The 14,220-nt window shown below is 46.8% G+C and overlaps 1 protein-coding gene across 1 annotated transcript in view; it reads left to right on the top strand.

Moving 5' to 3' along the window:
- Positions 1-11,491, top strand: part of LOC115542614 (proteinase-activated receptor 2-like) — a 51,327-nt gene extending 39,836 nt beyond the window's left edge. The window contains exon 2 of the mRNA XM_030354936.1: positions 10,055-11,491. Within this exon, the coding sequence (XP_030210796.1) occupies positions 10,055-11,172 (1,118 nt within the window). The 3' untranslated portion in view covers positions 11,173-11,491. The remainder of the gene's footprint in view (positions 1-10,054) is intronic.
- The last annotated feature ends 2,729 nt before the right edge of the window (positions 11,492-14,220 follow it).

The raw sequence follows: 14,220 nt of genomic DNA, 5'->3' as shown, positions 1-14,220 counted from the left end.
TCTGCTGGGCTTACCCCAGTGCTGCTGCACGGAGTAGATCTGTAGCACATCAGTGCCAGGAGAGGATCCTTTTGTCTCAGGATCCCTTTTGCTATTTGCACCGCTCTTTCGGCGTGCCCGTTGCCTTGAGGATGGTGTGGGCTCGATGTGACGTGTGCGAAGTCCAATTCACGGGCCAGTTGTTTGAACTCTTCACTCGAAAACTGTGGGCCATTGTCACTGACCACTTTGTCTGCTACCCCATAGCGGGCAAAAGTAGCTTTCAGTTTTGTGACTACTTGGACGGTAGTGGTTGTGGGCATATGGAGAATCTCAATAAACCGTGAATAGTAGTCAGAGATGACTAAATAGTTCTGTTTGTTGTACTCGCATAAGTCCATGCCAATTCTTTTTTCCATGGCCTGTCCGGGAGCGGTGTGGAGATCAAAGGCTCTTTGGACTGAGCTCTCCTTCGTTCCTGACAAGGCTGGCAGGCTGAGACTTTCTGCTTGATGTGAGCTGATATACCCGGCCACCAGACGGCAGAGTTAGCTCTGTCTCGGCATTTAGTCAGTCCCTGATGACCATCATGGATACGTTCTAACATGTCTGCTCTCAATGTCTCTGGGATTACTATCCTATTGCCCCTAATCACCAGGCCCTGGTGGACGGACAGCTCGTTTCTCATGGGGAAGAACTCTCTAACCGTTGGGTGTGTCTTACCTACGTGATCAGGCCACCCGGACTGTATGTATCTGGTCACAGCTTGTAGTGTGTCATCAACAACTGTGGCAGCTCTGATACTGTCCATTCTCCCCTCTGTAGCCGGCATGTTGTTGATGATGGATGCTACGTAGCACTCAACATCAATGTTGGTGTCGCCTCCATCCTGCGCATCTCCTTCTGGGCTCCTGGACAACGCGTCTGCCGTGGGGAGGGTTTCCCAGCCCAGCTGTCTCCAGGCGCTCCATGACCTGCTGTAGACGTTCGTCATGCTGGGTCATATCTTTTCCATGCACTATGATGTCGTCCATGTAAACAGCTGTCCCTGGTAGGCCTTCCAGTGTTTCCACCATCTTTCTCTGAAAAGTTTCGGGTGCGCTAGATATCCCAAATGGGAGTCGTTTGAAACAGTACCTGGCAAATGGTGTGATAAAGGTTGTCAGACTCTGACTATCCTTGTCTAGCGGTATCTGCCTCTCCCTCTTAACGGCCTTGTTTAATTTTCGTAGGTCAACGCAGATACGCACCTGTCCTGATTTCTTAGGAGCGGGCACCATGGGAGCGCACCACTCCGTGGGCTCCGTCACCCTTTCTATGACGCCTTTGGTCTCCATTCTGTCCAGCTCCAGCTTAACAGACTTCATGAGGGGAATGGGGACTCTGCGGGCAGTGTGGACAGCATAGGGTTGGGCATCCTCCTTGGGCGCTATTTTTTTTTAGCAGGCCGAACTCTTCTCCGGAGCCACGGACCTGACAAATCCTCTTCACAAGCCCCATTTTCTGTGCCGCCGCTCTGCTAAGCATGTTGCTCACACTCTCTCCTCCAACTACCTAGACTCTGAATGAGTACTTTTTGTCCTTGTGCCACACGTTCGCTGTGAATTGGCCAATGCAGTTCAATCGCCCGCCTGGACTACACAGCATGGCCTTTGCTGGGTGTAGTTCAGTCACTTGGCTGAGACTTTTGAAAGTCTCTTCACTCATAATGCACACATCCGCTCCAGTGTCTATTTTAAAACTAACTGGCGTGTGGCAGATATTGAACTTTACTGTCCATTGCCCGCCACTGCTTGAGGATGTGCATTTTACTGAGCCTAGAAAGTAAGCTGCATTTTCTTTATGCTCACTGACTTCATTCACTACCATTTTACTTTTGAACATTCTTCCCAGTGCCCAATCTTCTTGCACTTGTTGCATGTGGACTTAATTGCAGGACAATGTTATTGAATCTTGTGCGTCATTTTCCCACATCTGTTACATGTCTTACCCCGTTCGCTGCGTCTGCGTTGTTGGTCCGTTTCGTTATTTCGCCGTTCGTCCGTTTTGAATTTGCTAAAGCTCCGCGCGACCTCCTCTACAGCGCATGCAGCGGCCTCACCTTGCTGGCTAACCTGAGCTTTCACCTTCTCCTGTTGACGAGCCTCCTGAACTGTCATCTCTAACGTGAGATTTGAGATAAGCTGCAGTTTCCGGGAGAGTTCTTTGTCCCTGATGCCCACCACAAACTGGTCCCTAATGTGCTCTTCACGAGTAACTCCGAATTCGCAATGCTCAGAAAGTTCATAAAGGGCGCAAATAAAAATCTCCACCTTCTCCCCCGCACGCTGCACACGTTGGTAAGAGCAAGCCCTCTCGTGGATGACATTCCATTTCGGTATAAAGTAAGCATCAAATTTGCCCATTACTACCTCAAAATCCTCTCCGTCATCTTCTTCATCAAAATGGAAAGACCCGAATATGTTCTCTGCTTCCCCGCCTAAGGCGGACCTGTACCCCTCCGTCCTCTTGATCCAGCTTCGTAGCCGTTCGATACCGCATGAAGCGTTTCTTCCAATCGCTCCATTCTGCAGGTCTCTCGAAACAGAAACTGTCCGGCGGATTAAACTTCGGCATCGTCGGCTCGAACTACTTCTGACACCATGTAAAGTATTCGGTTACTTATAGTAAAAGACGTCCACACATCGGTCCAAGTTAAATCAACGTCTTTACTTTCGGTCCGCGTCCGCGCATGCGTGCCCCGTAACAACGTATATCCGGGTACGTCATTTACACGTGATCATACAATTCTATTACACCTATAAGCACATATCATTTGAGTTACATTAGTGTTTAACCAGCTAGTGCATTAGCTATTGGCTCATTAGCTAACGCCTGGATATCGTTGTCATGATAGTACTATAGCTAATTTAAGATTTATCGAATGTTATCGATATCAGAATAGTCTATACTACTAAAATTAAAAATACAAACATTGAAAATAAATAGCTACTTACAATTGACTTACCTTACCTAATAATTAATAATTCTAGTAATTGTTTTAAGAATTTCTTCTGTCTTCTATCTCTTTCTCTTCTGTCTCAAAACCAACAAAGGCAAATTTGGAAGTACTTGGTATTTAACCGTCTTTATTTCATGAGCTCTAACTTTGGGAGTACTTGGTATTTAACCGTCTCTATCGCAGGAGACCTCTGAGGCCTGGTTCTATAGTTCTATAAACGCCATCGCATTTGCGGGTGCCCTATGGTTGACTAACGCGTCATGCGCTACCTTGCCAGTGGTATTTCTTGCACAAATTATTTCCCAGATTCTGGGAAATAAGTTTTGTATTGCTGTTCTAACAGCAATACAAAATCATCATTTGGTTTTTATGGCATACCAACAGTGAGTAAACGGCAAGGGACAGAACCAGAGGATTTGAGCCAGCGTTTCAACCTTGTTTCTATTCAATTGTTCCTTTTGCGTCACTTTTGGGCATTCTGTTATTCAATTTCGTTTTGGTTCAATTCAACCACACAGAATAGACCATCATATTGCAAAGTACTGTTTAAATATAAATATTAAAATTAAAATGAAACGTTGACATAGAGATTCTTATTTCCTGTGTCATACTGTATACAAATCTTAAAGGCAGCTTTCTGTAACTTACGATTACCACAGGTCATGTTTTAGTGTTATCATTTTTTTCATGTGCTTTTAATGGTGTCACAAATTATAACAATAGAATTACAACAAACTGTAAAAAAAAGTGTGGAAATGGTGCCATCGACTTTTTTTTAAAGCAAAATAAGATTTAGGTAAGCATAGACAATCGACTCTTAATCAAATGTTATATCGAAAAGGAAATTTGCATTAACAATGTTTGGTCTTCTCTGTGTCAAGTATTGCACAGGCTGCAGAGGGCATGGAGATTACTTGTAGCTGTCGCTCCTCATAGCTGTGAGCTACTGGCATAAAATCAAGACCGATTTGGTGAAACTCGGTAAACCAGACACAATTGTTCTTGTATAGCTGTCCTCGAACACTTTTTCATTTTGCTTGATGTGTTATCCAACTGTTCCTCAGTATAAGATACGTGTGTGTGAACAGAAAGTATTAAATACTTACATTTTTTCTTTTTCCAGGGACCGAACTGAAGACGCCATTTGGGAGACATCCGGAATCAACAGGACATCTTCACAACACTGACTCGGCATCAACAGTTGAGCCAGCCTCTCTGCAGCTTAAGGACAACTTCAGCTTGATCGAAAACCGGGGGGCAATTACCTTTGGGGTCTATATGTGTTTCCCTGTCCATTTTATACCTTGTGAATCACATGGGAATCACTGTTTTAATTGGGAGATGACGGCTAGTCGTTTTGCCAGGGGATCAATGTAGTCCTGCGGTTAACTAGTCATATTCTCATTTGGCTGTATTGTGTTTGTGTGCAGCCAGCACATGGAAGTTCACGCATGAACTGATGTTGGATTGGGACCACTTAATGACTTTTTGATTGAATAATTTGTTAAATGCAATAATTTAATTATAATATTTAAACTGGTGTTATAATGTGTGGTTATTTTCTCATGCAATTCCATACAACATATTGGTTCTGTGGAATTATTATACAATTAACTTAAAATTGCACTAGACAGCAATAACATTAGTTTGGATTGGATTCTGATTAGCAGTCACTGTTTTAGCTATACTCTCCACGTCAGCCTCTCCAAGGCCTTGCCCTTTATGCGCTGTCCTGGTTGAACAATTTATACCTTCAATGTGGTTTTTTTCACTTGAATCCGTGAAACGCATGAAGTTTACTTAAAATGTTGTGTTAACATTTGTCATGATTTGGTCCCTGTATATGCATTTAAAATAAGTGATTCATCAATGCAGTATATGAATATATTTCATTTCTATTTTTCAACTGGATCAGAGTTTGTGGCAATGAGAATTGTTATGTAGTTCTGGATGGTCAACATTAATCCTAGTTGAGCACAAATATTTGCTGTGGGAATTGAGTCATCACTAAGTAGTAAATAAACAATACAAGTGGTGACATTTTCTGATTGAAGCTAACCTTTGTGCTGGACACAAACAGCCTGTGTAATTCTGAAGTTTGACATCAGGGTAAGCAAATGACCACACCACTACGTCGCCGCGACATTACTTGCGTTAAAAGTGGCAACGTTAGCAAATGACCACACCACTACGTTGCCGCGACATTACTTGCGTTACCAAGCGGCAACGTAAGCAAATGACAACACCACTACGTCGCTGCAACGTTTTTAACAGTACCAAGCGGCAACGTAAGCAAATGACCAAACCACTACGTTGCAGCAACGTATTTATTTTACTTGATGGCAACGTAAGTTACGGATGTAATTATGGATCTGTGAGACCGAGGGATGGCCGTCACTACGGTCTAAAAAGGGAATGAGTACATCGTTCTGCCTATCACCGAAACCATATGTCAAAAAACGTCATGCCCATGACCTCCGGAAGCAGAACATCCAGCGCTTGTAAATAGCATGGATTGCTACCGGGTCGTTCTCCTACCTTGATCGCCTCAGGCTGTTCTGAGCGACAGAAGATAGTGACGGTCATCGGTCTCACAGATCCATAGTTACATCCGTAACTTACGATCTGTATCGACCTCACTGTGACCGTCACTACGGTCTAAAAGGGATGACTAATACCAAAATGGTCGCGAGGAACGTGTTGCTCAAATTGTTAAAAAGTAAAATTAAAAACCTCGCTCGGTCATGGACATGAGGGCGGCATTGCCGACCGAAGCCGGGCGAGTTACATCCACCCTATATAATCTTGCGAACGTGCATGGCGTAGACCATGAGGCTGCTGCACAGATGTCGTCCGCTGGCACTCCCCTAAGGGCAGCCCAGGATGTTGCCATACTTCTGGTTGAATGAGCCCTTAAACCAGGCGGAACTTGCATCCCGCTCGCTTTGTAGGCATTGGAAATAACGTCTACTAGCCAATGGGACAGCCTCTGCTTTGAAAGAGGTAAGCCCCTCTTTGCTGCCCCGTAGCAGACGGAAAGTTCGGAGTGTGCTCCCCTTAGTGGCTGTGTATGGGTCAGGTAAGCTCTCAAGGCCCTCACTGGGTACAAAGTGAGCAACCCCTCCTGCTCTGCCTGTGAGGCAGAGGCGGGCTGAAACGCATCCACCTCCAAAACCTGATTGATGGACTGCCTATTAACAAACTTTGGCAGGAAGGCTGGATTTGGCCACTGTGACACACTGGTGCCACCTTCCCTCCACCTGAGGCAATCGTCACTGACAGAGAGGGCACACAGCTCCCCAACCCGTCTTGCTGAGCAGAGGGCTAAAAGGAATGCGGTTTTAAGTGACAAAGGGCGTAGATCGGCATCCGCAATGGGCTCGTACGGAGCTTCAGTGAGTGATGCTAAAACCATCGGAAGGTCCCAGCCTGGTGCCCGTAGGGTACGGGCTGGGCGCAAACGGCGTGCTCCCTTTAAGAACTGGCCCACCAAGGGATGCCTCCCGAGAGGCCCGTTGTTCGTGCCCTGGTGGAAAGCAGAAATGGCAGAAGCGTAGACTTTCACAGTACTAACCGCCTTGCCTTGGTCCAGCTGGGACTGCAAGAAACGCAGCACGTGAGGCACAGGGCAAGCCGCTGCTGGCTCAATATCCATACTCTGGCACCAGCCTGAGAAATTTCTCCATCTGAGCGCATAGCTGGCTCTAGTAGATGGAGCCATAGCGTTGTCGAGTGTCTCCCGAACAGACGCATCTAAACGCTCAGTGACGGGCTCTGTACTGGCCAAACCCAAAGGCACAGGGCGACCGGGTTCGGATGCCATATCTGTCCACCTGCTTGTGCCAGCAGGTCTGCCCTGCTCGGCAATTGCCATGGCTGACCCTGCAGTAGCTGGAGCAGATCTGAAAACCAGGGTCTCGCTGGCCAACGTGGGGCGACCAGCAGGACTGTGTGTTGGCCCTCCTTGATCCTCTGCAGAACCTGAGGGATGAGAGGGATCGGAGGAAAAGCGTACAACAAGCCTGTCGGCCACACTTGTGATAGAGCATCCAGGCCCAAACTGCCCCCCTGCCCCCTCAGAGAGTACCACTCTGGGCAGTGGGTTGTTTCCGCTGACGCAAACAGATCCACTTGCGCAACCTCGTAGCGCAACGTCTGTGTGAAGTCTCCACTCTCCCGGGAGTGGTCCTGTCCTGGAGAGCATGTCGGCCCCTTACTGAGGCAAGTCGAGGCCATGCCCACGTCAGTTGTTCCTCCGTCACCTGAAGGCATCTCTGGGACTTTGTCCCCCCCTGGTGATTGACATGATACACCGCTGAGGTGTTGTCCGATCTCACCAGAACGTGGTTGCGCTGTATCGCTGGCAGGAATCGCTGAAGGGCGAGGTGAATGGCCTTCAGTTCGAGGACATTTATATGCTCTGACGTCCATGGAGGTTGCCAAATGCCCCTTACCGAACGTCCTTCCCAGACAGCCCCCCACCCTGTTAGGGATGTATCTGTCGAGATGACCTGTCTCCTGTGTGGAAGACCCCCCAGGGGGACACCTCTGAGCAGGAACTCCCTGTTCCTCCAAGGACGCAGGGCCCAAATGCAAGCTCGAGAGACACGCCGCTTGACCTGGCTGTCGTCTCTTGGGTGGAGTTGGAAAGCATTGAACCAGCACTGGAAGGGCCGAGACCTCAGCAGACCAAGTGGAACCACTACAGCTGCTGCAGCCATCAAAGCCAGCAGTCTCTGGGCTCTGTTGGCGGTAACCAGCTTGCCCAGCCGAGAATGCCTCAGGGTCTCGATCAAGCTGTACGCTCTCCGACCAGTGAGAGACGCTTTCATACTGGCTGATCGAAGAGAATCCCCAGGAACACTGCCTGTTGACGGGGATGCACATTGCTCTTCTTCCAGTTGACTGTAAAGCCTAAGAACTGGATGTGGGCCAACAACGTATTGGTGTCGCGCACTACCTGCTCTCGAGAGGGGGCGCATATAAGCCAGTCGTCCAGGTACGGGAGTATTTTCAATCCCCGTGCCTGTAGTGGGGCTAGTGCGGCGGAGACCACTCGGCTGAAAACTCTTGGGGCCAGTGAGAGGCTGAAGAGGAGGACCTGGAACTGGAACGCCCTGCCCTGGAAGGCAAACCGGAGGTATGGCCTGTGTTCCGGGCAGATTGGGACATGGAAATAGGCGTCCTTTAAGTCCAGAGACGTAAACCACTCTCCCCGCTGAATTGACCTTATCACCACTGCGGTGTGGACCATTTTGGATGGCAACACCTTGAGGTACTGATTCAGGGGCCTTAGATCGAGAACAGGCCGCTGACCGCTGTCCTTTTTGGGCACAATAAAATATTTGGTATAAAACCCAACTTGCTGTGCGCTGAGTGGTACCTCTGCTATGGCACCTTTTAAAAGTAGCTCCTGGACCTCCTTGTCGAGCACTGACTTTAAAATTGGGTATCTTACAGGTGTTACCTTGACCCCTAAAAAAGCCGGGGGCCGCCGTTGAAATTGTAGCCGGTACCCACGGGCTACTGTTGCCACAACCCAAGGGTCTGGCACGATCCCCTCCCAGGAGATCCGAGACAACTGGGAAGGGCATCCGACAGGCAGCCCCTGACCGCTATGCAGCACCGCCGCGGCGGCCTGCGTACTTGCTCCTACTCGGTCTCTGTCCCCGTCTCCCTCTGGAATGAGGATCTCGGGCTGGGCCTTGGTATGCCGCCTGAACAGGCCGGTCCCGAAAGTTACCAGCTGTCCGTGAAGGCCAGCTGGGCCGCTGTTGCCTGGGCTTACCCCTTGGCGCTTGGTTAGCGGCTAGCCCTGTTCTAATACATATGCGCTGGACCGCCTCCCTAGACGCTGCAGCACGTTCAGTGCGGTTCAACACCGCCTGGGACTCCGGATGAAAAACATGCCCAGGCGCCACAGGGAGATTGAGCAGCTCCGTCCTGATGGCCTCTGGCAGAGAGGTCTGCGCAAGCCACACCTGCCGACGGCACAACACTGCAGCAGCCATCGAATTTCCCATGTCACGTGTAAGCTGGGAGTGAACTGATAGGGCAGATTCCACCAGGCCCATGGCATCTCCGTCCGCCGGGTCTAGCACAACGTTGCCAGGAGGTAATGTTGCCATGACCAAATGGCGACTTATAGGCAACGTTGCTGACCAATCAGCATTCATTAGCAGAATGCTAGCGTGTACGGCCAACAACGGCCCAAACTGTAAGAAATCGAAAGGACATAAGTACTCATTCATTAGACTTTTGAACTATAATCTATATTGAACTTGCGGAATCTACAATAAAATTTGCGATATTTCAACGACAAGCAGGTGAAAGAGACATATTTAGCCGTCCAGCCCCATAGACTCGCATTCAATCCGGACTCGCCCGCGATCACCCCCAGTGGATGTCTAATGGAACTACAACCAAGATCGGTACAATGGGGCGTATAGGAAATGCCCAGGCTCTTCGTAGACGGGCTCTGATAGTAAGCATTATTGGCCCTTAACACTAATATTCGGAATCACTGCCTCAAAAGGATATTGGCCTAAGCAACACATGTTGAGGCTATACTTTTCCATGAACTTTTAAACGTTGCAAACGTGCAAAAATATATATTATATTTATATACTTATGTGTTATTCAGTCCAATGCTTAAAATAAATCTGTGGCATTCAGTAGGCCAATGCTGCGGTAAAGTGTGTAAAGTATGACCAAGTGTATCTTTCTGTTCAATAGATAGAACTTTATCAATCCCCTGTAGGAGAAATGTGTTAATGTTTGTTATTGTTTTATAAAACAATAATGGCAAAAAAATAAATACAAAACATGACGGTAACTCTAAAGTCAAGCCGTCCAATTTGAAGGCTCTACTTAAAAATATATATCTGTTTTGAATTGAAGCGCACGATTCCAAGCTAATCTAAACATTTTAAAATTAGAATGGAGTCTCTAGCTGAAAGATTATGGAAGGAGCATTCACCTAAAAAGTGAAAGTTGACCTGAGGCATTGAATATGTGTTTTAAAGTGGAACTTTCAGTTGGACACAGTAATACTTTCTTTGTATTTCATTCCAGACGACGGTCGAGGCTTTGTTGGCATCGAGAAGGAGAAGAATGCAAACAACAGAAGTGTGAATATCAGCGTCGGAAGTGTGATCATCAGCGTCAGAAGTGTGACCATCAGCGTCGGAGATGAAACGGTCTTGAAGAGTCCGCTGACCACAGTCTTCCTCCCCATCGTCTACATCATCGTATTTGTCGTGGGTCTGCCTGCCAACGCTCTGGCCCTCTGGGTGTTTCTATTCCGGACTAAGAAGAAGAACCCGTCCTCCATCTTCATGGCCAACCTGGCGCTGTGTGACCTGCTCTTTGTCATCTGGATCCCTCTGAAGATCACCTACCACTTAAACGGCAATAACTGGATCTACGGCGAGGGTCTGTGCAAGGTCCTGGTGGGGTTCTTCTACGCCAACATGTACTGCTCCACCGCCTTCATTGCCTGCATCAGCCTTCAGCGCTACTGGGGTGTCATCCAGCCATTGTCCCGGCAACGAAGGGACAACACTGTGAGCGTGGCCGTCTCCGTGTTGATCTGGCTGGCGGTCTGGGTCCTAACCACGCCCCTCTTCCTGTACGACCAGACGGTGAGGGTCAGCAACATGGACATCGTTACGTGCCATGACGTCACCCTTCGTAGCCAGAGGGAGTTGGCGGCCGGCTACTTCCTGACCATGGGCATCCTGGGATTCGTAGTGCCGGCGGCGGTGTGCGTGGTGGCCTACGTGCTGATGCTCAAGGCCCTGCGGAGCTCCATGACGGACAAGGCCATCGCCAAGATACGACACAAGGCAGTGCTGCTGATCATCACCGTGCTGGTCATGTTCCTGGTGTGCTTCAGTCCCAGTAACATCATGCTGCTGGTGCACTACAGCCTCCTGCTTGCCCAGATAAGTAACACCAGCTACAACTTCTACATCATCACCCTGTGCCTGGCCAGCCTCAACAGCTGCATCGACCCCTTCGTCTACTACTTTATCTCGGAGGACTTCCGCGAACACGTACGAAACACACTCATCTGCCGCAGCCAGCGCAAGGCAGAGCGCATGCGTTTGTCCTTTAGTGCCTCGGTTCTCAAAGTGGGGTCCGTGGCGCGTTGCCAGGGGGTCCGTGAAGAGCTTGTTGTTACAACATAAACATGCCGGTATTTATGGAAAAAAATTTGGGCCGGTCGTTATTACTCCCGTCGGCGTAACGTTAAACCAATGAAAACTCTGCTTTTACATTACGTCAAACTCCCTCAGGCTTTACCTTCACATCTCGCACCTAAATAACTAAATGAAAGCCAATTAAACAGGCGCATTATGTTCAGCCCACCCCCTGCTTTAATTTTCGGCCAATAGTAACTCTGTTAACATTGCGTCAACCTGTCAACGCATGCTCGAGTCTGCCCTGCGTTCACACCAAAAGATGCAAAAAGATGCCTCGCAGCACGATCCCATTCAAAGTGAATGTAGAGACGCGTTGCAGGTTTGCTGCCGGACCACTTGCTGCCGAGAAAACCGGCAGCAAAATTTGATTTGCGGCGCGGCAAGATTTGATTTGCAGCGCAGCACGCCCGTGCCCGCGCTGCAGGCGCGTTCACGTATTTTGCGGCGCATCAAATGCTGCTCGAGTTGAAATATTTCAACTTTTCGGCAGCAAACGCGTGATGACAGCCAATCAGCGTTCAACAGCGTTGCCAAAGCTGTGTTTTGCGTCCCCTTCAAAGCTTAATCCATATATGCATGGCATGCCGAGCAGGCGATTTGTTACGATGGACCATTGGTAACAGTAGGTGTTACGTAAACGTGTTTACGTGGGTGAATAATTTAACCAATCCTTGCAGAGATTTGGAAATAAACATGTCCTCTGCCGTTGTCCCATGTCCATTGTGACAACATTGGGCAATGTTGCCGTGTCATGTTTTTGCTGGTTTTGTTTGGGTTGGGTATTGTGTGTGTGTGTGTGTGTGTGTGTGTGTGTGTGTGTGAGTGTGAGTGTGAGTGTGTGTGTGTGTGTGTGTGTGTGTGTGTGTGTGGGCGAAATTGTTATACACACATTTATAAAAAAGTAAAATCTATTTACATATTGTAAAGTTATGCCAAAATACAATAAAATGCTTATTTAAGCGTATTAGCACTGAATGATTTAAGCATAAAAGAGTTCAAAAGCATCTAACAGAAAAAATAGACATGAGCCTATATGATTACATTTGTGTTGCGGTTATGAGGGGGTCCTTGAAATAATTTCTGCCCTATGGGGGGGTCCCCGGCCCCATATAGTTTGAGAACCCCTGCTTTAGTGCACTCAAGAACTCTGGCACCTCTCACAAGAGCAACAGCTGCTGACCGCGGGGGCTGCTGCCTCGTCACACCGCTACGCACGTTTTAACATGACCTTAAACACACAGACACACCCACACACACCTGTGTGTGGGTGGATGTGTCTAATGGTGGCTTGCCATCGTTACCCACCATTTGTGTCTGGATGCATGAATATGACTGAATATAATTGGCACAGGATCATGAAAAGCGCAAAATGTGTGTTTGTTCACTTATTATGTATCGAACACAAGCAGTGATTGATAGCCTACATAAGGTTAAAATGTTATCAAACATATAACAACATGTGACAAATTCCCCAGCCTAATTATATATAATTGCAAAGGAAAGCTATTTACCATTATACGTTAACATTAGTGAGGCGAAACTCAGAAATGATTAAAATACGTACGTTAAGCGTTCTCATTCATAAAACATGAGGATCTTACAGTATGAATGCATGTGCTTTCATCATATAATACAGTTGTAACACTAAAACTATCAACATTGAGGATAGTTAATGTTTTCCAACAGTTATCAAAAAATAATATACAGCATTCTATTATTACTGTTGATATTGCTGTTGTTAGTACTATTATTACTGTTGATAGTACTATTATCGCTGTTGTTAGTACTTTTATTACTGTTAGTACTATTACTACTCTTGTGAGTACTATTATCGCTGTTGTTAGTACTTTTATTACTGTTGTTAGTATTTGTATTACTCTTGTGAGTACTTTTATTGCTGTTGTTAGTACTATTATTACTTTTGTTAGTACTACGTGAGACGTGAGGAGCCAAATGGTGCTTACTTGTCTCGTAGAACACGTGCTGTGAGGTTGGCGTCTCTGTAGTCCTGTAGTCCTCTCTCTCTCCAGCTCTTCACGATGCTCTCCATCTTGAGAATGCCACACCAATGTTTACTCTTGTATCTTTCCTATTGTCACATAACCTTCTTGGTTTGTTTGATTCGCCTTTGGTTTTTGTGACTTGCATCTGTGATGTCACTTCCTCTGATGGGAGAGCAATGAAGTATGTAATGCCTCCTCTCTCATTCTTTTTCAATCACGAGTCTATCACGAGTAAGCAATAAAAACAATAGAATGAAACAACAACAGAGTGGATAGCTATCTAGTTCACCGACTTCCGTCCTCACTCTTTTGGTTTGCTGTATTTCCTGGATGCTATATAGGTTAAGGGGAAAATGACAAAGCTCGACAAAATTGCCCGGGACGTTTCCATTTTTAAATGTAAGGATTAGCAATGATTAGAAACATTTGGGAAATGGAATTATATAACATAGGTCTAGTAGTTTTTACATAATTGAATGCCGAAATAGTACATATTCTGCCTTTAAAGACACAATACTTGTTTGTCCAGACCCAGAAAACAACGGACAATGCTACGCAGAGTTACTCAATTCCTCGATGACAAAAGCCTATCGTTGGTGATGAGAGAGGTTGCAGAAAAGCCCTACAAATGCTATGGGGCCTTTACATCAGTCAGGGTGAGCCAATAAGTATTGCCCTGTATACAGAGCTCACTTCACTGAAGAAAGAATCCACCAAGCTTTGAAGAGACAGAAAAATTAGACACATAAACAAAATCTGACAATGATATGAAAGTGGGCACATCATCTGTTATGGATGTGGGAATTGCGGCCGTATTGAGAGCGATTTCCGTCAAGCGAATTTGTAATTAAGAAGAGCCATTAAGAATTTGTAATGGCTCCAAATGGAACCATTAATGGCTCCAAAAGCCATTAAGCAATTAAGTGCTGCAATTTATGGCAAACTCTTTAAACATATAACCAGTAGCGACAGCAGCAATTGTAGATATCAACAATTTATTTTTTACTAGTTATAATTCCAAGCCACCGTA

Source organism: Gadus morhua, chromosome 4, assembly GCF_902167405.1.
Source record: "Gadus morhua chromosome 4, gadMor3.0, whole genome shotgun sequence".
NCBI classification, from domain to species: domain Eukaryota; kingdom Metazoa; phylum Chordata; class Actinopteri; order Gadiformes; family Gadidae; genus Gadus; species Gadus morhua.
This window is presented reverse-complemented; position numbering and strand designations above follow the sequence as displayed.